Source organism: Anser cygnoides, chromosome 30 (assembly GCF_040182565.1).
Source record: "Anser cygnoides isolate HZ-2024a breed goose chromosome 30, Taihu_goose_T2T_genome, whole genome shotgun sequence".
Classification (NCBI taxonomy): Eukaryota; Metazoa; Chordata; class Aves; order Anseriformes; family Anatidae; genus Anser; species Anser cygnoides.
In genome coordinates, this window is record NC_089902.1 from 3,348,016 (window position 1) to 3,367,432 (window position 19,417).

The window sequence follows — 19,417 nt, forward strand, 5'->3', positions numbered from 1 at the left end:
ACTCCTTACTCAGGTAGATAATGATAGGACAAGGGAGTAGTGGTTTTAAATTAAAAGGGGAGATTCCTATTAGGGGTTAGCAGGAAATTTTTCACTCAGAGGGTAGTGAGGCACTGGAACAGGTTTTCCACAGAGGTATTGGATGCCCCATCTCTGCAGGTCTTCAAGAGCAAGTTAAATGAAGTCCTGAGCAACCATGATCTCCTGCGAGGTGTCACTGCCCATGGTAAGGGGGTTGGAACAAGATGATCTTTGAGGTCCTTTCCAGCCCAGGCCATTCCATGATTCCATGACTTTATGACTGGTTAAAAATAATTTTAAAACTTGTTATGTAGAAGGATAAGAATAACATTATTTCTATCAATATAAAATGTTGTTAAAATATTAATAAAAATATACTTAAGGAAATCATTCTACCAGTTTCACAAAGAAATATCTAGTCCTGTTTGGATTATTTCTAATATTACATTTTGATAATAAGTTTAATAATAAAATGATATGGTAATAATAATGACAATAATGAAGTCGAAGAAATAGTTTCCTCACTGCATCTTTGATCTCCTGGTTCCTCATGCTGTTACTAGTCATCTGCAGACGTAGAATGGAAATTTATTGCTTCCGAAACACATCTAGTCATTAATTTCCAGAGCGCATGCTTCAGCTCCTGGTTCCTCATGCTGTAGATGAGGGGGTTCACTGCTGGAGGCACCACTGAGTACAGAAATGACACCACCAGGTCCAGGGATGGGGAAGAGATGGAGGGGGGCTTCAGGCAGGCAAACATGCCAGTGCTGAAAAACAGGGAGACCACGGCCAGGTGAGGGAGGCACGTGGAAAAGGCTTTGTGCAGGCCCTGCTCAGAGGGGATCCTCAGCACGGCCCTGAAGATCTGCACATAGGACACCACAATGAAGACAAAGCAACCAATACCTAAAGAGAAGCTGATTGCAGTAAGCCCAACTTCCCTGCGGTAGGCATCTGAGCAGGAGAGCTTGAGGATCTGAGGGATCTCACAGAAGAACTGGTCCACAGCATTGCCTTGGCAGAGGGGCAGGGAAAAGGTAGTGGCCGTGTGCAGGACAGCATGGAGAAAGCCACTGCCCCAGGCAGCTGCTGCCATCTGGGCACAAGCTCTGCTGCCCACGAGGCTCCCGTAGTGCAGGGGCTTGCAGACGGCCACATAGCGGTCATAGGCTGTGACGGTGAGAAGGGAATATTCTGCTCCAATGAAGAAGACTAAAAAGAAGACCTGTGCAGCACACCCTTGATAGGAGATGGCCCTGGTGTCCCAGAGGGCATTGGCCATGGCTTTGGGGAGAGTGGTGGAGATGGATCCCAGGTCGAGGAGGGCAAGGTTGAGGAGGAAGAAGTCCATGAGGGTGTGGAGGCGGTGGTGGCAGGCTGCAGTGGTGAGGATGAGGCCGTTGCCCAGGAGGGCAGCCAGGTAGATGCCCAGGAAGAGCCTGAAGTGCAGGAGCTGCAGCTCCCGTGTGTCTGCGAATGTCTGCAGGAGGAACTCACTGATGGAGCTGCTGTTGGACATCTGCTAATTCTGGTCATGAGGTCTTGTACAAGGAGGACAAAGGCCGTGGTAATGTACCAGAGGCATATCAGAGGAAAACTCTTTCCATTTTCTCATTTAAAATCACCAAAAATTACCCATTTCCAGGCAGATATTTTGAAGGTCTCTTTCATTGATTCTGTCTGAGAGTGTCTCTGGGAGCAGGGGGCTCATCTGTGGGCAATGGAAGAATCAGTCCTGTACTACAGCCAGAGGTAGTAGCATGGTAGTAACATAGTAGTTACATGGTAGGAACATGGGGTAGTCTCAGATTCACTTTATTGCTGATGTCAAAGAAATTTCTCCAGTTTTGCTCCCAGTTCACCCAACTGCGGAGCAGAGGTGCAGAGATTTAGTTATTTAATTATTTGTTTTTTAATTTTGGTTCTAGCTGCCCCACCACACCTGAGGAGTGATTCTAAGGCATAAATCCTGGGCATTCTGCTGCACTCCAAGCAAAACCTTGTGGATCCTCAGAGGCAAAGAGACTGTCCCTTTAGTGCAGAGCATCCCACAGAGACGACAGCCAGTCTGTCCATCAGTGCTGGTCTGAGCTGTGCTGGCATCTCTTTGAGCTACAGGACAATTGCACTAAGAAGGCTCTCCTGAGAAGAGCTTGAACACTGCTGAGAGCAGAGGAATCCAGGCTCCAAGTGCCCATCTCCAGACCCCTCACCCTGTCCCCGTACTCCCCTTCCCCCAAGCACCCCGAGGGCTCACTCCATGGGCAGGTGAAACCCCCATCCCCAGGCAGCCTGGGAACAAGAGCAGCAGCAGCACGGCCAGGTGGAGAAGCCAGGAGGAATGGCAGCGTGCTGCTGCCAGGGGAGGCAAGGCCAGGGAGGGACAGACGGACACTCAGCACACCCTCCTGTGCTGCAGCTCTGCCTGCAGAGGAGGCAGCTCCTGCTCATTGCAAACGATCTGTGCTCCCCTCAAGCCTGCAGACACCTTCCAAAGGCAGGGGGTATCAGGGCTTTTGTAGCTCCTAAAGATCAGCTAGGATAAAGCCTGAGAGGACCACAATGATGATGTTGGTGCAGTCTGTGGGCTGAGGTGTGGGAAGGGACTTTTTGAAGTTCATTGATGCCATATTGGTCCCTCACTGCAATGCTCTAGGAGTCTCAATCTCCTGTACAATCCTGACAATCCATTACCATGAAACCAGCCTCCCCTCCACTGCAGGATTCTTCAGGCACAGAGTGCAGAAAAAGCCTTGCCTTTCTGGTATCCCCTGCCTTGGTCTTTCTCTTGAAAACTGCAATCATAAATGCCATTCACTAAAGCTAGTTCTACTCCTAGCTGGAGAAACAGAGAGACCCATCCCGACAGATGCTATCAGCCATCGGATGTGCCAGCTGTAGAAGACCCCTCTGGCAACCCCACCTGCATGGCACTGCTGCCAGAGCCTCACGGTGCCAAGAGCCTGCAGATCTGTCTTGCCACACGCTGCCCTCTGTTGCTGCGCTCCTCACTGCCTCCAAGCCCTCTCTCCTTCTCTCCTGTCCCCGTGCCAGCTGCGGTCAGAGCCCCCAGCCCTGCTGCGCTGTGCACAGGAGCTGCTCCTGGGCAGAGCTGTCTCTCTGCACCAGGGCCCTCTTGCCACGAGCTCTCTCTGTCCCAGGAGCCCGGCCCAGCTCAGCACCAGACGCCCAGCCCAAGGCATTGGAATCCCCCCTCGCGGGACTTTCGTGACGAGCCCACGAACCTCAGGCACTGAGAGACAATTGAAGACATCCCTCCAGAAGTCCAAGTCAGAGGCAAGTTTCCTGCAGTGTCCCCCTGAGGGCCAGCACTGACACAGCCTCCCTTGGAGCTCGTTAGAGCACAGCATTGGAGGCAGTGAGGGCAACTAGAGAAAGACAATGTCAAGGCACACTGATGTGTAGAAAAGCTGGATGTGTTTCACCAAGCACAAGGGTCAGGCCTTGACCCTTGACCCCCAGCCCCTGAGAAGGGAGATCCTTTCCCTTCACACACTGCTCAGGGCTTTTCCTGGGGCAGGAGGAGATGGGGATGTGCATGGCCAAGTGCAGGAGAATGGTACGAGCCCTGCCTGGTTGATGGGTGGGGGCGAGGAGGCAATGAGGCCCTGGTGCTTTACCGATAAGCTGTCTCCTCCTAGGCCTCAGTGGCAGAGACAACAGCCAGAGCCATGGACACAAAGCCCTGGGTCCTGTTGGGATTCTCAGCCTTGTCAGAGGCCTCTGTTGTCTCCACACCAGGCTATCTGAGGGACAGATTCTTGTCAAAGACAAAATATAACAATAAAAAATTTTTTATATAAATATGTTAATAAAGGAGGATTAAGGAGAATCATCATCCTTTACTGGTTGTGGGAGAAACGCGGTGACAAGAGACGAGGTAAAGGCAGAGGCACTTAATACCTTCTTTTCCTCAGGCTCTAGCAGCAAGACCAGTTGTTCCCCTGGACATTTCTTCCTACGTGTTGCCAGTTCCAACCTTCTAAGGTGCACTTTGTGGCAGTTTTTTTCTCTCCTGCTCTTTCCTACTAACAAAGAGAGCTCCATCAGGGTGGAAACCACTCCTGAAGCAGGCATCCCAACCCATCAGGCTCTTTGCAGCCTTTGCAGCCATCAGGCTCTTTTCAAGCCTTGTGCCTCCTGCTGTGCAGTCCTGGACTCAAGCAGAAGGGACAGGACAAGCCCTCTGCGGGCCTTCTTTGAGTCTGGGTCCTCCTGTGGATGGAGGCAGAGGGGATCCCACAGGCAGCATGCCAAGCAGGGGCCTTCTGCTGGCCTAGCAGGGCCACTGGCAGATGTCAGCCCCAAAGTGCACATCCCAGGGAGAAGCCAAGGCTGACCTGCCACCTCCAGACACAAGGCACCTCACAGTCCCTTTGCGTGACACGTTCCTGCTGCTGCCCTATCAGCTGCAGAGACAGAAGTGACCTCCCAGTCACTGCCCCAGTCCCATTCCTCCTGCTGGGGCAGGAGATCCTGAGGCAGAGCTGACCTCATCAGAGCATTCCTACCCATCTCCTCCTTCTGGCCCACAAGCCGATCAGATCCACGACCCCTCACATCCATCTCTGAATGCCATGGGACTGCACGGCCACCTCAGTGTTCCTGCCCTACTCCAAGGGAAGAGGAACCTAACGTTAAGGGTTAGGAGAGGGTTTGAAGGTGAGGAGGTTAATGCACAGGAGGACAGGATTTGGATGTTAGTTGTTCATGTATGGCATTAGGACTGTGACGAACCTTTCTGGGTGAGAGCTTAATCATATATTGAGTGGGAGGGTTTGGTGTTGCGCTTGGGGTGTCAGGTCTGCAGTTAGGGTATGGGCAAGCTCTTTGGTTTAGCCTTTTGTTTAGGTCTGCAAGAAGACTTGGGTTAAATAGGGCATGTTAATGCTTGTGTTAAAGACAGGGATCAGGGTGAGCAAGTGTGTAAAGGTAATGGAAATGGTGTTATGGACTAATTTTGGCTCAAGGTATATTGTGGTCAAAACTTAGAGCAGTGGATTCCTGTCAGGGTGTGGAGTGGCATTTAGATTTAGGTATTAATGTTACAGGTTAAAATAGGGCAAGGGCCTCACATGACTGCTTTAAGTTAGCTTTATGGTGGGATCGACATTACCTGAGCATCCTTACCTCTCCAAAATCATTAGCTTCTGCTGGCCAAGCTCTTCTTCCCTCCCCCAAATCTCACAGCTCTCCTGGCCAGGCTTTTCCTGACTTCCCCTTATCAGTCATCTTCTTAGGGGCAGCTTTCTGATGGCTTTCATGATCTGTATGGCTGTAGGAGCACCCTGCACAATGTGCCCAGCAGCTGTGCACCACCACAAAAGCAGCCCTGAAAGATGAGTTCAGACAAAAGCTCAAAACTTTGACATGACAACCCCTGTTCAAGACCTCATCCTCTATGGGGGCTACCAGCTACTTAGGAAGAGAGGATCTCACAAACTGTGTGCAGAGCAGATGCATCTGCTGGCCTATCATGGAGACCAGCAGATGTGGGCCTAAAGGCACAGATCCCAGCCAGGAGTCAAGGGTGACCTTTCAGCTGCTTCAGAAAGAGCTCAACTCACAATCCACTTTAGAGACATTGACTTAGGAACAGATTAGGAATTTCTGAGGTACCACTGAGCTCATAATACCACACCTTGAACACACCCGCTCTTTGGCCCAGAATCTGCCCAGGTAGAAGAGATCTGGTTGTGATCCTTCCAGCCCATGGCACAGCTCCTGGGCTCCCAGCCTCTCTGACACACAGGAGCCAGTGCCGTGCCAGTTCTGGGAGGTGCTAGGGCAGGAGGGACCTTGCAGTCAAATCACTCGCCAGACTCCTTGGCTGGGGCTGCTGCGTGCCCTGGGGCTGCAGAGCTCTCCTCTGCCTGCTCACAGCAGATTGAGCCCTTGAGCTGTGGTGAGTCCACCTCGGAGGAGATCCCCCCTTAGGAGGGAAGTGCTGCAGCGCAGGCCAGCTGTGCCACTGCCGTGCCCACTGCCTGTCCCTGCCTGCAGTCCCAGCACAGCCCCACAGCAGCACTGGCACCAAGCTACAGGAGCAGCCGGGCCTGACCCCACCAGCAGGGCTCAGCACCAGAGGGGGGCAATGGCAAGAGAGCAGCTCGGCATGCCCCAAGCGCTGGTGCTCCCTGGCCGTGCTGCTGGGATGGGACTCTTTTCCTCTGCAGCCCTGCACATGGCACTGCCCCTGCAGAGCCAGAGCAGCTCTCACAGGAAGGACGTCACACAAGGAAGGCAGTGCAGGCTCCTTCACTTTGTTTAAGTTCACAGAGGTAGGCTCCTCGTTTATAGAGTCTCAGTATATGCATTCATCACGTACATACTGAAATGGAAGTGGAACAACGGGCTCCTTTCTTTTATTTAAATTCACAGAGGGCCTGGCTCCTCATATACAGAATCTCTGAGCTATATTCGACAGGTACATAGCGTAAAAGAAATGAGATGAATCATACCATTTTAATGGGCAACTTTAGCTGTATTAGTCCTGTAACGAAAACACTCATTAATATACAAACATAAAAAAAAAATCATATCTATAATATTACTTGTTCTTGTAGTCCTTGACATTATTAATCATCTGCAGAGGTAGAATGGAAATTTATTGCTTCCGAAAAACATCTAGTCATCAATTTCCAGAGCGCATGCTTGAGTTCCTGGTTCCTCATGCTGTAGATGAGGGGGTTCAATGCTGGAGGCACCACCGAGTACAGAACTGCCACCACCAGGTCCAGGGATGGGGAAGAGATGGAGGGGGGCTGCAGGTAGGCAAACATGACAGTGCTGAGAAACAGGGAGACCACGGCCAGGTGAGGGAGGCACATGGAAAAGGCTTTGTGCTGGCCCTGCTCAGAGGGCATCCTCAGCACAGCCATGAAGATCTGCACATAGGAAAAAACAATGAAAACAAAACAGCCAAAAGCTAAAGAAACACTACACAAAAGTGCCCCAACTTCCCTGAGGTAGGCATCTGAGCAGGAGAGCTTGAGGATCTGGGGGATTTCACAGAAGAACTGGTCCACAGCATTGCCTTGGCAGAGGGGCAATGAAAATGTACTAGTCGTGTGCAGGACAGAATAGAGAAAGCCACTGCCCCAGGCAGCTGCTGCCATCTGGGCACAAGCTCTGCTGCCCACGAGGCTCCCGTAGTGCAGGGGCTTGCAGATGGCAACGTAGCGGTCGTAGGCCATGATGGTGAGAAACCAGTACTCCGCTCCAACTAAGAAGACAGAAAAGAAGATCTGTGCAGCACACCCTTGATAGGAGATGGCCCTGGTGTCCCAGAGGGCATTGGCCATGGCTTTGGGGAGAGTGGTGGAGATGCAGCCCAGGTCGAGGAGGGCGAGGTTGAGGAGGAAGAAGTACATGGGGGTGTGGAGGCGGTGGTCGCAGGCTACGGCGGTGAGGATGAGGCCGTTGCCCAGGAGGGCAGCCAGGTAGATGCCCAGGAAGAGCCCGAAGTGCAGGAGCTGCAGCTCCCTCGTGTCTGCGAATGCCAGCAGGAGGAACTCGCTCACAGAGCTGCTGTTGGGCATTTCCTGCCTCCGGGCATGGCGTCCTGCCCGAGGAACAGAAATACACTAATAATACGGCAGAGTGACCTGAGAAAACCATTCCCATTTCTTAATTAAGCCCCTCAAAGCACTTGCCCAATTACACACAGACAGTTGGCAGATCCCTTTCCTGCACTGGATTCAGCTGCTCTGTGCGGACATCTCTTTGACTGCAGGACAATTGCACTAAGGAGGTTCTCCTGTGAAGAGCTTGAACACTGCTGAGAGCAGAAGAAGCCAGGCTCCAAGTGCCCATCTCCAGACCCCTCACCCTGTCCCCGTACTCCCCTTCCCCCAAGCACCCCGAGGGCTCACCACATGGGCAGGTGAAACCCCCATCCCCAGGCAGCCTGGGAACAAGAGCAACAGCAGCACGGCCAGGTGGAGAAGCCAGGAGGAATGGCAGCGTGCTGCTGCCAGGGGAGGCAAGGCCAGGGAGGGACAGACGGACACTCAGCACACCCTCCTGTGCTGCAGCTCTGCCTGCAGAGGAGGCAGCTCCTGCTGGGGACAGCGGGGGCTTGAGGGCAGAGGCTGTGCTGGTGGCAGAGGAGAGCAGGGGGTGTCCCAGGGAAGGCGCCTGCCCTGCAGGGGATGGCAGGGAGGTGCCTGAGCCCTCCCTCGCACAGCATTTCTGGCAGCAGCTCCCTCTCACCGCCTGCCCATGTCCCTGCTGCCTGTCCGTGTCCTTGCTGGGAGATGGTTCTGTGTCCCCACGTCTCCTCCCTGTCCATGCTCACAGACTTATCCCACAAGCTGTGTGCTCAGATTCACTCAGATTCCCCTCCAGAACAGGAATCTGAAAGCACAGAATCCAAAAAAAAAAGCCTTTCCCGAAAGATAAACCAAGCCTCAGTCTTCCTCTGGAAATTTCCTCTAATAAATGCCATTCTCTACAGCATCTTCTACACTTTGCTGGAGAAACAGAGAGACAGGAATCCCGACAGATGCTATCAGCAATCGGATGTGCCAGCTGTAGAAGACCCCTCTGTCAACCCCACCTGCATGGCCCTGCAGCCAGAGACGTACCTTGTCAAGGGCTGTGCAGATTTCTCCTGCAGGCAGCTCTCAGCATCCTCCCACTGCCAACTGCCTCCAAGCCCTCTCTCCTTCTCTCCTGTCCTCGTGCCAGCTGCGGTCAGAGCCCCTAGCCCTGCTGCGCTGTGCACAGGAGCTGCTCCTGGGCAGAGCTGTCTCTCTGCACCACGGCCCTCTTGCCACGAGCTCTCTCTGTCCCAGGAGCCCGGCCCAGCTCAGCACCAGACGCCCAGCCCAAGGCATTGGAATCCCCCCTCGGGGGGCTTTCGTGACGAGCCCACGAACCTTAGGCACTGAGAGACAATTGAAGACATCTCTCCAGAAGTCCAAGTCAGAGGCAAGTTTCCTGCAGTGTCCCCCTGAGGGCCAGCACTGACACAGCCTCCCTTGGAGCTCGTTAGAGCAGAGCATTGGAGGCAGTGAGGACAAGGAGACAAAGGCAAAGTGAAGGTGACCCTGATGTGTAGACAAAGTGTATTTGTTTCAACTAGCACAAGGGCCCAGACAATAATGAATGATTGAAAATTTGGAAAGACAGAAAAATAAGATAAAATAGTAATAATAACAATAATAACAATAACAAGAAGAATAATAGTATGTGAAAAGCAAGTGATGAACCACGCAATCGCTGAGAAGCCCCTCACCGATGCTCAACCTGTCCCTGAGCATTGGTCCCCGACCCTGGCCAGCCTGCAGCAGGATCTCTTGTGCACGTCCCTTGACCTTCATTTCTTTCAGTGCAAAATCAGCTTTCAGAGGAATTTGGAGTATTTTCTTCCCTTTCTCAAACACTTCCTGTGCTCTGTCACCCCACACAACGATGCCATCGATGTACTGCAGGTGTTCAGGAGCTTCCTCCTCTTCCAGGGCACTCTGGATCAGTCCATGGCAAATGGTAGGGCTGAGTTTCCTGCCCTGGGGCAGTCGATGCCAGGTTGAAAGCAAGCTGTGGCCTTCAATCTGCTGGCAAACGGATGGAGAAAAATGCATTAGCGATATCAGTTGTGGCAAAACGCTTGGGTGCCTTTGATCCCAGTGTGCAGGGAAGCTCTAGTGTGTCCGGCATGGCAGCACTCAGCACTGCATGACTTCCTTCAGGCCACGACAATCCTCTGTCAGTGGACTCGGTTGGTGCTCTACTGACTGAGGTGTATGGCTGTGGCAGTGATTGGCACCAGCTGTCCTTCAGCCCTCATCAACCCCACAACAGAAGGGTCCTGTGAGAGACCAAGGCAAGGCAGACAACAGCATCATGTCCTCCGTCTCCAAGGCAGCTGTGCCAAAAGCCCACCCATACCCTTTTGGGTCCTTGAAATATCTCTCCTCTCCTGAAGCAGTCTCTTCCAAGGATGCACAGAGTCCGGGGCCAGTCCCAGTGGGGTGCTTTTGCCACTCCTTCCCACTTAGACTCACTTCAGCCTCCAGTACAGGTCAGTGTTGGCATCCCCCTGTCACTCCAGACATACAAATGGGTTCACCCCTCCACAGCTTGATGGCACTAGGGTACGCTGTGCAGTGGTGTCCACTGGAGCCTGAGACTTCTGGGGGTCTGATGTGCAAGGCCATCGAATCCACACAGTCCAATACAGCCGACTTTCCCCTTCCTCCCCCTGGCTGGAAGCAGGGCCCCTCTAGTCCTGCTCATAGTATTCATTACTGTGTCTGCAGGACTGCCCGCTGGAAAGTGGAGCAGCAGTTCTCTATTCTCATATCCATTGTTTTTTCTTGCATATAGGAGCAACTGATATAGACACAGGTTGCTTCTCTGGCCCAGACACAGGGCCCATAAAAGGAGCTGGAGTTGCTGCAGGGCATTTTGCAGATGCTGTAGTGGCTGCAGGGTCTGTCAGAGGGGTTGGAGTGGCTGCAGGGCTTGTCACAGAGGTTGGAGTGGCATTGATTGTGGCTCTGTAAGCATAGGCCGAGACCCAACACACTGCAGTGGTATGTGTCTCTTTGGAAATGCCAGGGTGATAACACCACTTTTACAAGCATTTAACCATTTTTTTTAGGATTCTACCTTTGCTCAGAGGTGAAGTTCCAAAGCAGTGGAGGTGCCCCCTGCTCTAGGTGCCTGCCCAGATCCTCCCACACTCCCTGCCACTCCTAACTCTCCTGTCTCCATACACATCTGTGGATGGCATGCTTAAGTGGTTGTTTGACATCAAACAGAAGCTGAAACACACTCAGGAGACATAACAATAGGAACATGCTGGTTTGGCCATCCCAAGGATATTCAAAGGTTTGAAGAGCTAGTGTAATTAGCGGGGAGGAGAAGGGGGAGGTGAAGGAGAAAAGGAGAGTGAAGAAGTGGGGAAAGGCCTCCCCCACTGTCCATACCAGTTCCACCCCCCCACCTCCTGCCCCACCCCACATAGATTTACTCCCTGAGGAGAAAAGGCAAAAAGTGTAAAAGAGTGCAATTATTAAGAGTTTCTAAGAGATGGAGAGATGGTTCCCGAGGTACAGAGGTGGCAATAATTTTATCCTATCCTAAGTCAGAGTTATCCAATATAGCAAAAGATTAACCTTAAACCTGCCCCCAGAATTGATGAACAGCATGACATGGAAGACAGACAGTTAGCAATGTGCTATACAACACAATTCTGAAAACAAACACAACAGACCCCAGATCAAAAAGATCGACATTGTGATCAGCAACTCTTAAACTGATCTAATGCTTATTACAACTTATTTTTAAAACGCTGTGGTCAGATCTGTCATCTCAACCTTTGTGCTCCACACTAGGCACCAAGAAGACTTGCAGTGGTCTGACCCAGCAGGCAGCTCAGCACTACAAAGCTATTCATCCACTGGGATGGAGGAGAGAACTGGGAGGAAAAAAAAATGTAAAAGTTCACAGGTTAAGATAAAGGTAGTTTAATAGGACACAAAAGGTATTTTTATTATTATTATTATTGTTGTTGTTGTTGATGTGGTTGTTGTTTTTATTGACACCAATAGATTAAGGTCATATTTTTATGTGCATATCAAAAGACAGGAAAGGTGGTGGTGATTAATTAGAAAATGTCAGACCTGAGCATGACAGAAACAGTATGGAATAAGTGGTGGATATTGTCCTAGTTTTGGCTGTGATAGAGTTAATTTTTCTTCCTAGTAGCTGGTATGGTGCTGTGTTTCATATTTACAGAATTACAGAACAGTTTGGGTATGAAAGGACCTTAAAGATCACATCATTCCAACTCCCCTGCCATGGGCAGAGACACCTTCCACTACACTAGGTTCCTCAAAGTCCCATCTGGCCTTGAACACCTCCAGGGATGGGGCATCCACAACTTCTCTGGGCAGCCTGTTCCTCACCACCCTCTTAATAAAGAACTTCTTTCTAATGTCTAATCTGAATCTACCCTCTTTCAGTCTAAACCATTACCCCTAGTCCTATCGCTACTCTCTTTGATGAAGAGTCCCTCCCCAGCTTTCCTGTAGGCCCCTTTAGGTACTGAAGGCCACTGTAAGTTCTCCCCAGAGCCTTCTCTTCTCCAGGCTGAACAACCCCAACTCCCTCTGTCTGTCTTCATAGGAGACGTACTCCAGCCCCTTGATAATACTCATGGCCCTCCTTTGGACTCGTTCTAATAGATTTATGTCCTTCTTACACAGGGAGCCCCAGAGCTGAACGCAGTACTCAAGGTGTGGCCTCACCAGGGCCGAGTACAGAGGGACAATCACTTCCCTACTCCTGCTGACCGCAGTATTCCTGGTAAAAGCCACGATTCTGTTGGCCTTCTTGGCCACCTCAGCAACCTGCTGGCTCATGTTCAGCCGACTATCCACCAATATCCCCAGATCCTTTTCCCCTGGGCAGCTGTCCAGCCACCCTTCCCCCAGCATTGCAGGGGGTTGATGTGCTCCAAAAGCAGGACCCAGCACTTGGCCTTGTTGAACTTCATACAGTTGACCTCAGCCCATGGATGCAGCCTATCCAGATCCCTCTGCAGAGCCCTCCTGCCCTTGAGTAGACCAACACTTCCTCCTAACTTGGTGTCATCTGCAAACTTACTGAGGGTGCACTCAATCACATCATCCAGATCACTGCTGAAGATATTGAAGAGAACTGGCCTCAGTACTGAGCCCTGGGGGCACCACTAGTGGCCGGCCCCCAGCTGGATTTAGCTCCATATACCACAACACTTTGGTCATAGCCACACGGCCAATATTTAACCCAATGAAGCATACACACGCCCAGGCCTTGAGCAGCCAGTTTTTCTGGGAGAATGCTGTGAGAAACAGTGTTGAAAGCCTTACTGAGGTCCAGGTAGACCACAGCCAAAGCCACTCCCTCATCCACTGAGCACATCACCTTGTCTTCGAAGGAGATCGGATTTGTCAAGCAGGACCTCTCTTTGATAACCACCTACTGAATTGGCCTGATCACCTGATTGTCCTTTAAGTGTTGTGTGATGGTGCTCAGGATAATCTGATCCATGGGCTTTCCCAGCACCGCGGACAGAATAACAGATCCGTAGTTCCCTGACTACTCTTTCCAGCCCTTCCTGCAGACAGACATCACATTTGCTGGTCACCAGTTGACCGCAACCTCCCCTGACAGCCAGGACTGCTGATCAGAGATGGAAAGCAGCTTGGCAAGTGATTCTGCCAGCTCCCTCAGGAGTCACCGGTGGATCCCATCTGCCCCATAGATGTGTGTACACCTTCATGGAGAAGCAGTTCTCTAACTATTTCCTCATGGATGATGAGGGCTTCATTCTGCTCCCTATACCTATCTACCAGCTCTGGAGGCTGAGTACCAGGGGAACAGCTGGTCTTGCTGCTAAAAACTGAGGCACAGAAGGAATTAAGTATCTCAGCCTTTTCCTCGTGTCTTCTATGTTTCTCTGTCATTGTCTTTCCCCCCACACCCAATACAGGATGCCCCTTAATGCTCTTGTTACATAAATATAAGTATATATATATATATAAAATATAAAATTTCTCTCTTTGTCAGTAATAGTCAGATAGAGCTGCAGTTAGGATTTGGCATTCTGATTTTGTCCCTGCACAACTTCGAGACATGGAGGATTGAGTTCCGCACAAAATGAAAGAATGGATGGAAAAAAGGACAGAAAAGGTGGAAGCTGGCAGCATTCCATCGCCTACCCTTCTGTGACTTTATCCTGAAATTCCATTCAACTGCTTACTGCCGTGTTGTCAAAAATGTCCTGCAACTTCCTGCTGCTGTTATCTTGTGAGAGACAGCACAATCAGGGTGAGCCATCTGCCTGCAGAAATTAACAGCTGACAATGGAGCAACTGTCCAGGGAAACCTAGAGAAACTGCCGGATTTTGACTACAGAAACCTCTTGACCTTTACAAGGAGAAGAGCACAGTCCTGCACCACAGGAAGAGGAACCGCACACATCAGGGCAGACTGGGACCCTGCTGAGTGAGCAGTGCCCAGGAGGAGGAGGGCCTGGGCACCACGAGGGATGCCATACGAGCAGTGGTGCTGCTCACCAGGAACCAGGCCAGCTTCCTACAGAGCTGCCTTACGAGGAGCATGGCCACCAAGAAAATCTGAGTTATCAGACTCAGATCAGATCCGGTGTGACACCACAGGGACAAGGGCTTGCAGCCAGCAGGAAAAGATGTGCAGGTCTGGGTGTCCCTAGGACAGTCTGGTGTAGACAGGATAGTGGGTTGTTGCAAGGCTGAGAATCCCAACAGGACCCAGGTCTTTGTGTCCATGGCTCTGGCTGTTGTCTCTGCCACTGAGGCCTACGAGGAGACAGCTTATCGGTAAAGCACCAGGGCCTCATTGCCTCCTCGCCCCCACCCATCAACCAGGCAGGGCTCGTACCATTCTCCTGCACTTGGCCATGCACATCCCCATCTCCTCCTGCCCCACGAAGAGCCCTGAGCACTGTGTGAAGGGAAAGGATCGCCCTCCCCAGGGGCTGAGGGTCAAGGCCTGGACCTTGTGCTTGGTGACACACATCCAGTTTTCCTACACATCAGGGTCACCTTCACATTGCCTTTGTCTCCTTGTCCTCACTGCCTCCAATGCTCTGCTCTAACGAGCTCCAAGGGAGGCTGTGTCAGTGCTGGCCCTCAGGGGGACATTGCAGGAAACTTGCCTCTGACTTGGACTTGTTGAGAGATGTCTTCAATTGTCTCTCGGTGCCTGAGGTTCGTGGGCTCCTCACCAAAGCCCCCCGAGGGGGGATTCCAATGCCTTGGGCTGGGCGTCTGGTGCTGAGCTGGGCCAGGCTCCTGGGACAGAGAGAGCTGGTGGCAAGAGGGCCGTGGTGCAGAGAGACAGCTGTGCCCAGGAGCAGCTCCTGTGCACAGCGCAGCAGGGCTGGGGGCTCTGACCGCAGGTGGCACGGGGACAGGAGAGAAGGAGAGAGGGCTTGGAGGCAGTTGGCAGTGGGAGGATGCTGAGAGCTGCCTGCAGGAGAAATCTGCACAGCCCTTGACAAGGTACGTCTCTGGCTGCAGGGCCATGCAGCTGCACGTCCTGGAAGGGTCTCCTGCTGGGTCTTGTTGCTGGGAGGGCAGTGGGCAATGCAGTAGGCTTTGGGAGTCCTGCTGGATGGCACTGCGAGGTGAGGAAGTCTGGCAGAAACCCCTCGGAGTGCCCTAAGCCAGGTGCCCCCGGTCAGCCAAGAGTGGTGTGGCCAAGCATCCTCCAGACACTGCACGGGTGTAGCTGGGATGGTGGCACATCCCAGCTTTAAGATATCCATCTCTGTCTGTGGGGCATCCTCCTGGTCTGCAGGCTGCTCTCCAGCAGGATGCAGCTCTCTCGTGGCATCCTTGTGTTATCCAGGTGCCCTAAGGAGGAGACACCTCCGTGTTAAGGCCATGTCCGTGCTGCTGGATGGCTGTCTGTGGGCAGCCGGAGTGAGGCCTCTGCAACCCAGGATAGGAGGAAAGAGCTGAGATCCTGCTCATGCAAGACAAGGTGAGGATTCTATCCCAATGCACTTGGACTGGGGCTTCTCTGCTCTCAGCTGTCTCCAGTTTCTTCTCAGGGAAACACCTGAGCAGAACGGTCCTTCAGCTCACAGAGGGGTGACACAGGGCAGCTGGGAACAGGAGTGTTCAGCAGTGTCAACTGCAGCTATGTTCTGCATTGGGATGCATTGTTTGAAACAGCACTGCAAATTTCATTGACCTGATAAATGGACTGAACTTGAGTTTCCCCCATGTTCCTGCCTGCCTCCTGCTGCACTGCAGGAAGGACTCCTCTGGAGCCCACAGCAGCCCCTGCTCCCAGTGCCACTCTCAGCCAGCACCAGCTGCAGCTCAAGCAGGAGAGCTGCAGAAAGGTTCTCCTGCAAAGAGAGTGGCTCAGGCTGGTGGGTGCTGTGAGGCTTGCAATAAATCTCCTTCAGAGAAGTGTGTACTAACTTTGTTCTCCCTTTATCGTCTTCAACAGGCAGCTGTGTCCAAAGTCAGAAAATGCCCAACAGCAGCTCTGTGAGCGAGTTCCTCCTGCTGGCATTCGCAGACACGTGGGAGCTGCAGCTCCTGCACTTCGCGCTCTTCCTGGGCATCTACCTGGCTGCCCTCCTGGGCAACGGCCTCATCCTCACCGCCGTAGCCTGCCACCACCGCCTCCACACCCCCATGTACTTCTTCCTCCTCAACCTCGCCCTCCTCGACCTGGGCTGCATCTCCACCACTCTGCCCAAAGCCATGGCCAATGCCCTCTGGGACACCAGGGCCATCTCCTACCAAGGGTGTGCAGCACAGGTCTTTTTCTCTTCTTTATAGCAGCAGAATATTCCATTCTCACCATCATGTCCTACGACCGCTACGCTGCCATCTGCAAGCCCCTGCACTACGGGAGCCTCGTGGGCAGCAGAGCTTGTGCCCAGATGGCAGCAGCTGCCTGGGGCAGTAGCTTTCTCAATGCTGTCCTGCACACGGCCACTACATTTGCCCTGCCCCTCTGCCAAGGCAATGCTGTGGACCAGTTCTTCTGTGAAATCCCCCAGATCCTAAAGCTCTCCTGCTCAGACGCCTACCTCAGGGAAGTTGGGGCACTTGTGTTTAGTGTTTCTTTAGGATGTGGTTGTTTTGTTTTCATTGTGCTGTCCTATGTGCAGATCTTCAGGGCTGTGCTGAGGATGCCCTCTGAGAAGGGCAGGCACAAAGCCTTTTCCACGTGCCTCCCTCACCTGGCCGTGGTCTCTGTGACTGTTAGCACTGGCTTGTTTGGCTACCTGAAGCCCCGCTCCATCTCTTGCCCATCCATGGACCTGGTGGTGTCATTTCTGTACTTGGTGGTGCCTCCAGCACTGAACCCCCTCATCTACAGCATGAGGAACCAGGAGCTTAAAGATGCAGTGAGGAAACTATTTCTATACAGTCTTCTTCATCATCAATAATGACTTAATTACTGTGATTATTATCATACCATTTTTGTCATTATACTTATTATCAAAATATAATATTAGAAATAATCCTAAGAGGACTACCGTGTTATTTGGGAAAATGAGATAATGATTTCATTAAGTCTATTTTTATTAATATTTTAACAACATTTTATATTGATAGAAATAATGTTATTCTTATCCTTCTACATAACAAGTTTTAAAATTATTTTTAACCAGTCATATAATCATAGAATCATTGCATGGCCTGGGCTGGAAAGGACCTCAAAGATCATCTAGTTCCAACCCCCCTACCATGGGCAGTGACACCTCCCAGGAGATCATGGTTGCTCAGGACTTCATCTAACTTGCTCTTGAAGACCTGCAGGGATGGGGCATCCAATACCTCTGTGGAAAACCTGTTCCAGTGCCTCACCATCCTCTGAGTGAAAAATTTCCTGCTAATATTTAATAGGAATTTCCCCTTTCTTTTAATTTAAAACCATTCCCCCTTGTCCTATCATTATCTACCTGAGTAGAGTCCTTCTCCATCCCTTTTATAAGGCTCTTTAAGTCTGCAACGACATCACCTTGGAGCTTTCTTTTCTGGTAGGCTGAACAGCCCAAACATTCTCAGCCTTTCTTCATAGGAGAGGTGCTCCAGCCCTCTGATCATCTTTGTGGCCTCCCTTTGGACCCACTCTAACAGCCCACACCCTTCTTGTGCTGGGGGCTCCAGACCTGGACGCAGGACTCCAAGTGGGACCTCACAAGTGCAGAGCAGAGGGGGACAATCACCTGCCTCCACCTGCTGCCCACTCCTCTTGATGCAGCCCAGGATGCACTTGGCCTTCTGGGCTACAAGCACGCACTGCTGGCTCATGTTGAGCATTTCATCCGGCAGAACCCCCAAGTTCTCTGCAGGGCTGCTCTCAATGAGTTCTTCTCCCAGCCGATCCCCATGTCTGGGATTTCCCCGGCCCAGGTGCAGCACCTTGCACTTGAACTTTCTGAACAACTTCTTGACGCTCCTTAGGTTAACATGAGCCCATTTCTCAAACCTGTCCAGGTCCCCTTGGATGGCATCCCTTCCTCTGTTGCATCAACTACACCACTCAGCTTGGTGTCATCTGCACTCAGGGCCGCTGTCTATGTTGACGAAGATATTAAACAGTACTAGTCCGAGGATAGACCCCTGAGGGACACCACTCATCACCAGCCTCCACTTGGACATAGAGCCATTGACGACCACTCTCTGGGTATGACCTTCAAGCCAACTCCTTATCCACTCAATGGTCCACCCATCAAATGCGTCTCTCTCCAATTTGGAGACCAGGATGCCATTTCTGACCGTGTCAAAGGTCTTACAGAAGTCCAAGTAGATGATATCAGTCGGTCTTTGCTTGTCATGTGATGTGGTCACTCCATTGTAGAAAGCCACCAGGCCTGTCCGGCATGACTTACCCTTTGGTGAAGCCATGCTGGCTCTCTTGGATCACCTCTTTCTCTTGCATGTGCCTGACACTGATTCCAGGAGGATCTTTTCCATGATCTTGCCAGGCACTGAGGTGAGGCTCACTGTTCTGGAGTTCCTTGGGTCCTCCTTTCTACCGTTAATCAAAAGGCGAGTGATATTTTCCTTTTTCAGGTCACCAGGGACTTCACCCGACTGCCAGGACTCTTCAAATAGGATGGAGAGAGGCTTGGCAACTACATCAGCCAGTTCCCTCAGGACCTGGGGTGCAAGTCATCAGGCCCCATAGACTTATACTTGTTGAGTTTCATCAGGTGGTCTCAAACCTGCTCTTCACTTACAGCAGGTGGGACTTTGACCCCCAGCCTCCATCTGTGGGTTCAGGGAAATGAAATACTTGGGAAGCCTGACTGGCGGTGAAGACTGAAGAAAAGACATTGCTGAGTCCCTCAGCCTTCTCCATGGCTGTCATTACCAGTTCACCCTTCTCATCCATCAGAGGGGGTAAACTCTCCTTGCCCTTTCTTTTATGAGCCATATATCTATAGAATATCTTCCTTTTGTTCTTTGCATCCCCTCCCAAGCTCAGTTCCATCCATGCCTTGGATTTCCTTATCCCATCCCTGCACATCCGAAAAAAAACCATGCGTGAGGGCCTGGGAAAAGAAACCCTGCACCATAGAAGCCATTCTGGAAACAAAACTTGTAGGTAGGAAGTGCAGTTTTGTGGAGGTGCAGAGCTGATGGGCATGTTGAGTAGGATGATCCTAAAGACCTTTGTGCCCTTTTCCCTCCTGACTACAATGCCACTTCCTTCTCAAGACTAGAGTAGCCAACAGAGGTGAGACAGATAGTCTGGGATCAAGAATGTCATCAGAAAGCTGATCCCAATAAGATATGGGAGTTCAGCAGCAGCCTGGGCAAGAGAGATGTGAGATTTTGGGGTGGGAAGAAGAGCT

The 19,417-nt window shown here is 51.6% G+C and overlaps 2 protein-coding genes across 2 annotated transcripts; both read right to left on the bottom strand.

Moving 5' to 3' along the window:
* Positions 1-580: 580 nt before the first annotated feature.
* Positions 581-1,306, bottom strand: LOC136787717 (olfactory receptor 14C36-like). The gene has a single exon (XM_066985032.1). It carries the CDS (start codon positions 1,304-1,306, stop codon positions 581-583), a length of 726 nt encoding a protein of 241 aa, XP_066841133.1.
* A 5,317-nt stretch (positions 1,307-6,623) lies between these two features.
* On the bottom strand, positions 6,624-7,665 carry LOC136787718 (olfactory receptor 14C36-like). Its single transcript, XM_066985033.1, has one exon. The coding sequence runs from the start codon at positions 7,584-7,586 to the stop codon at positions 6,624-6,626; it is 963 nt and encodes a 320-aa protein (XP_066841134.1). The 5' UTR covers positions 7,587-7,665.
* Between the last annotated feature and the right edge of the window lie 11,752 nt (positions 7,666-19,417).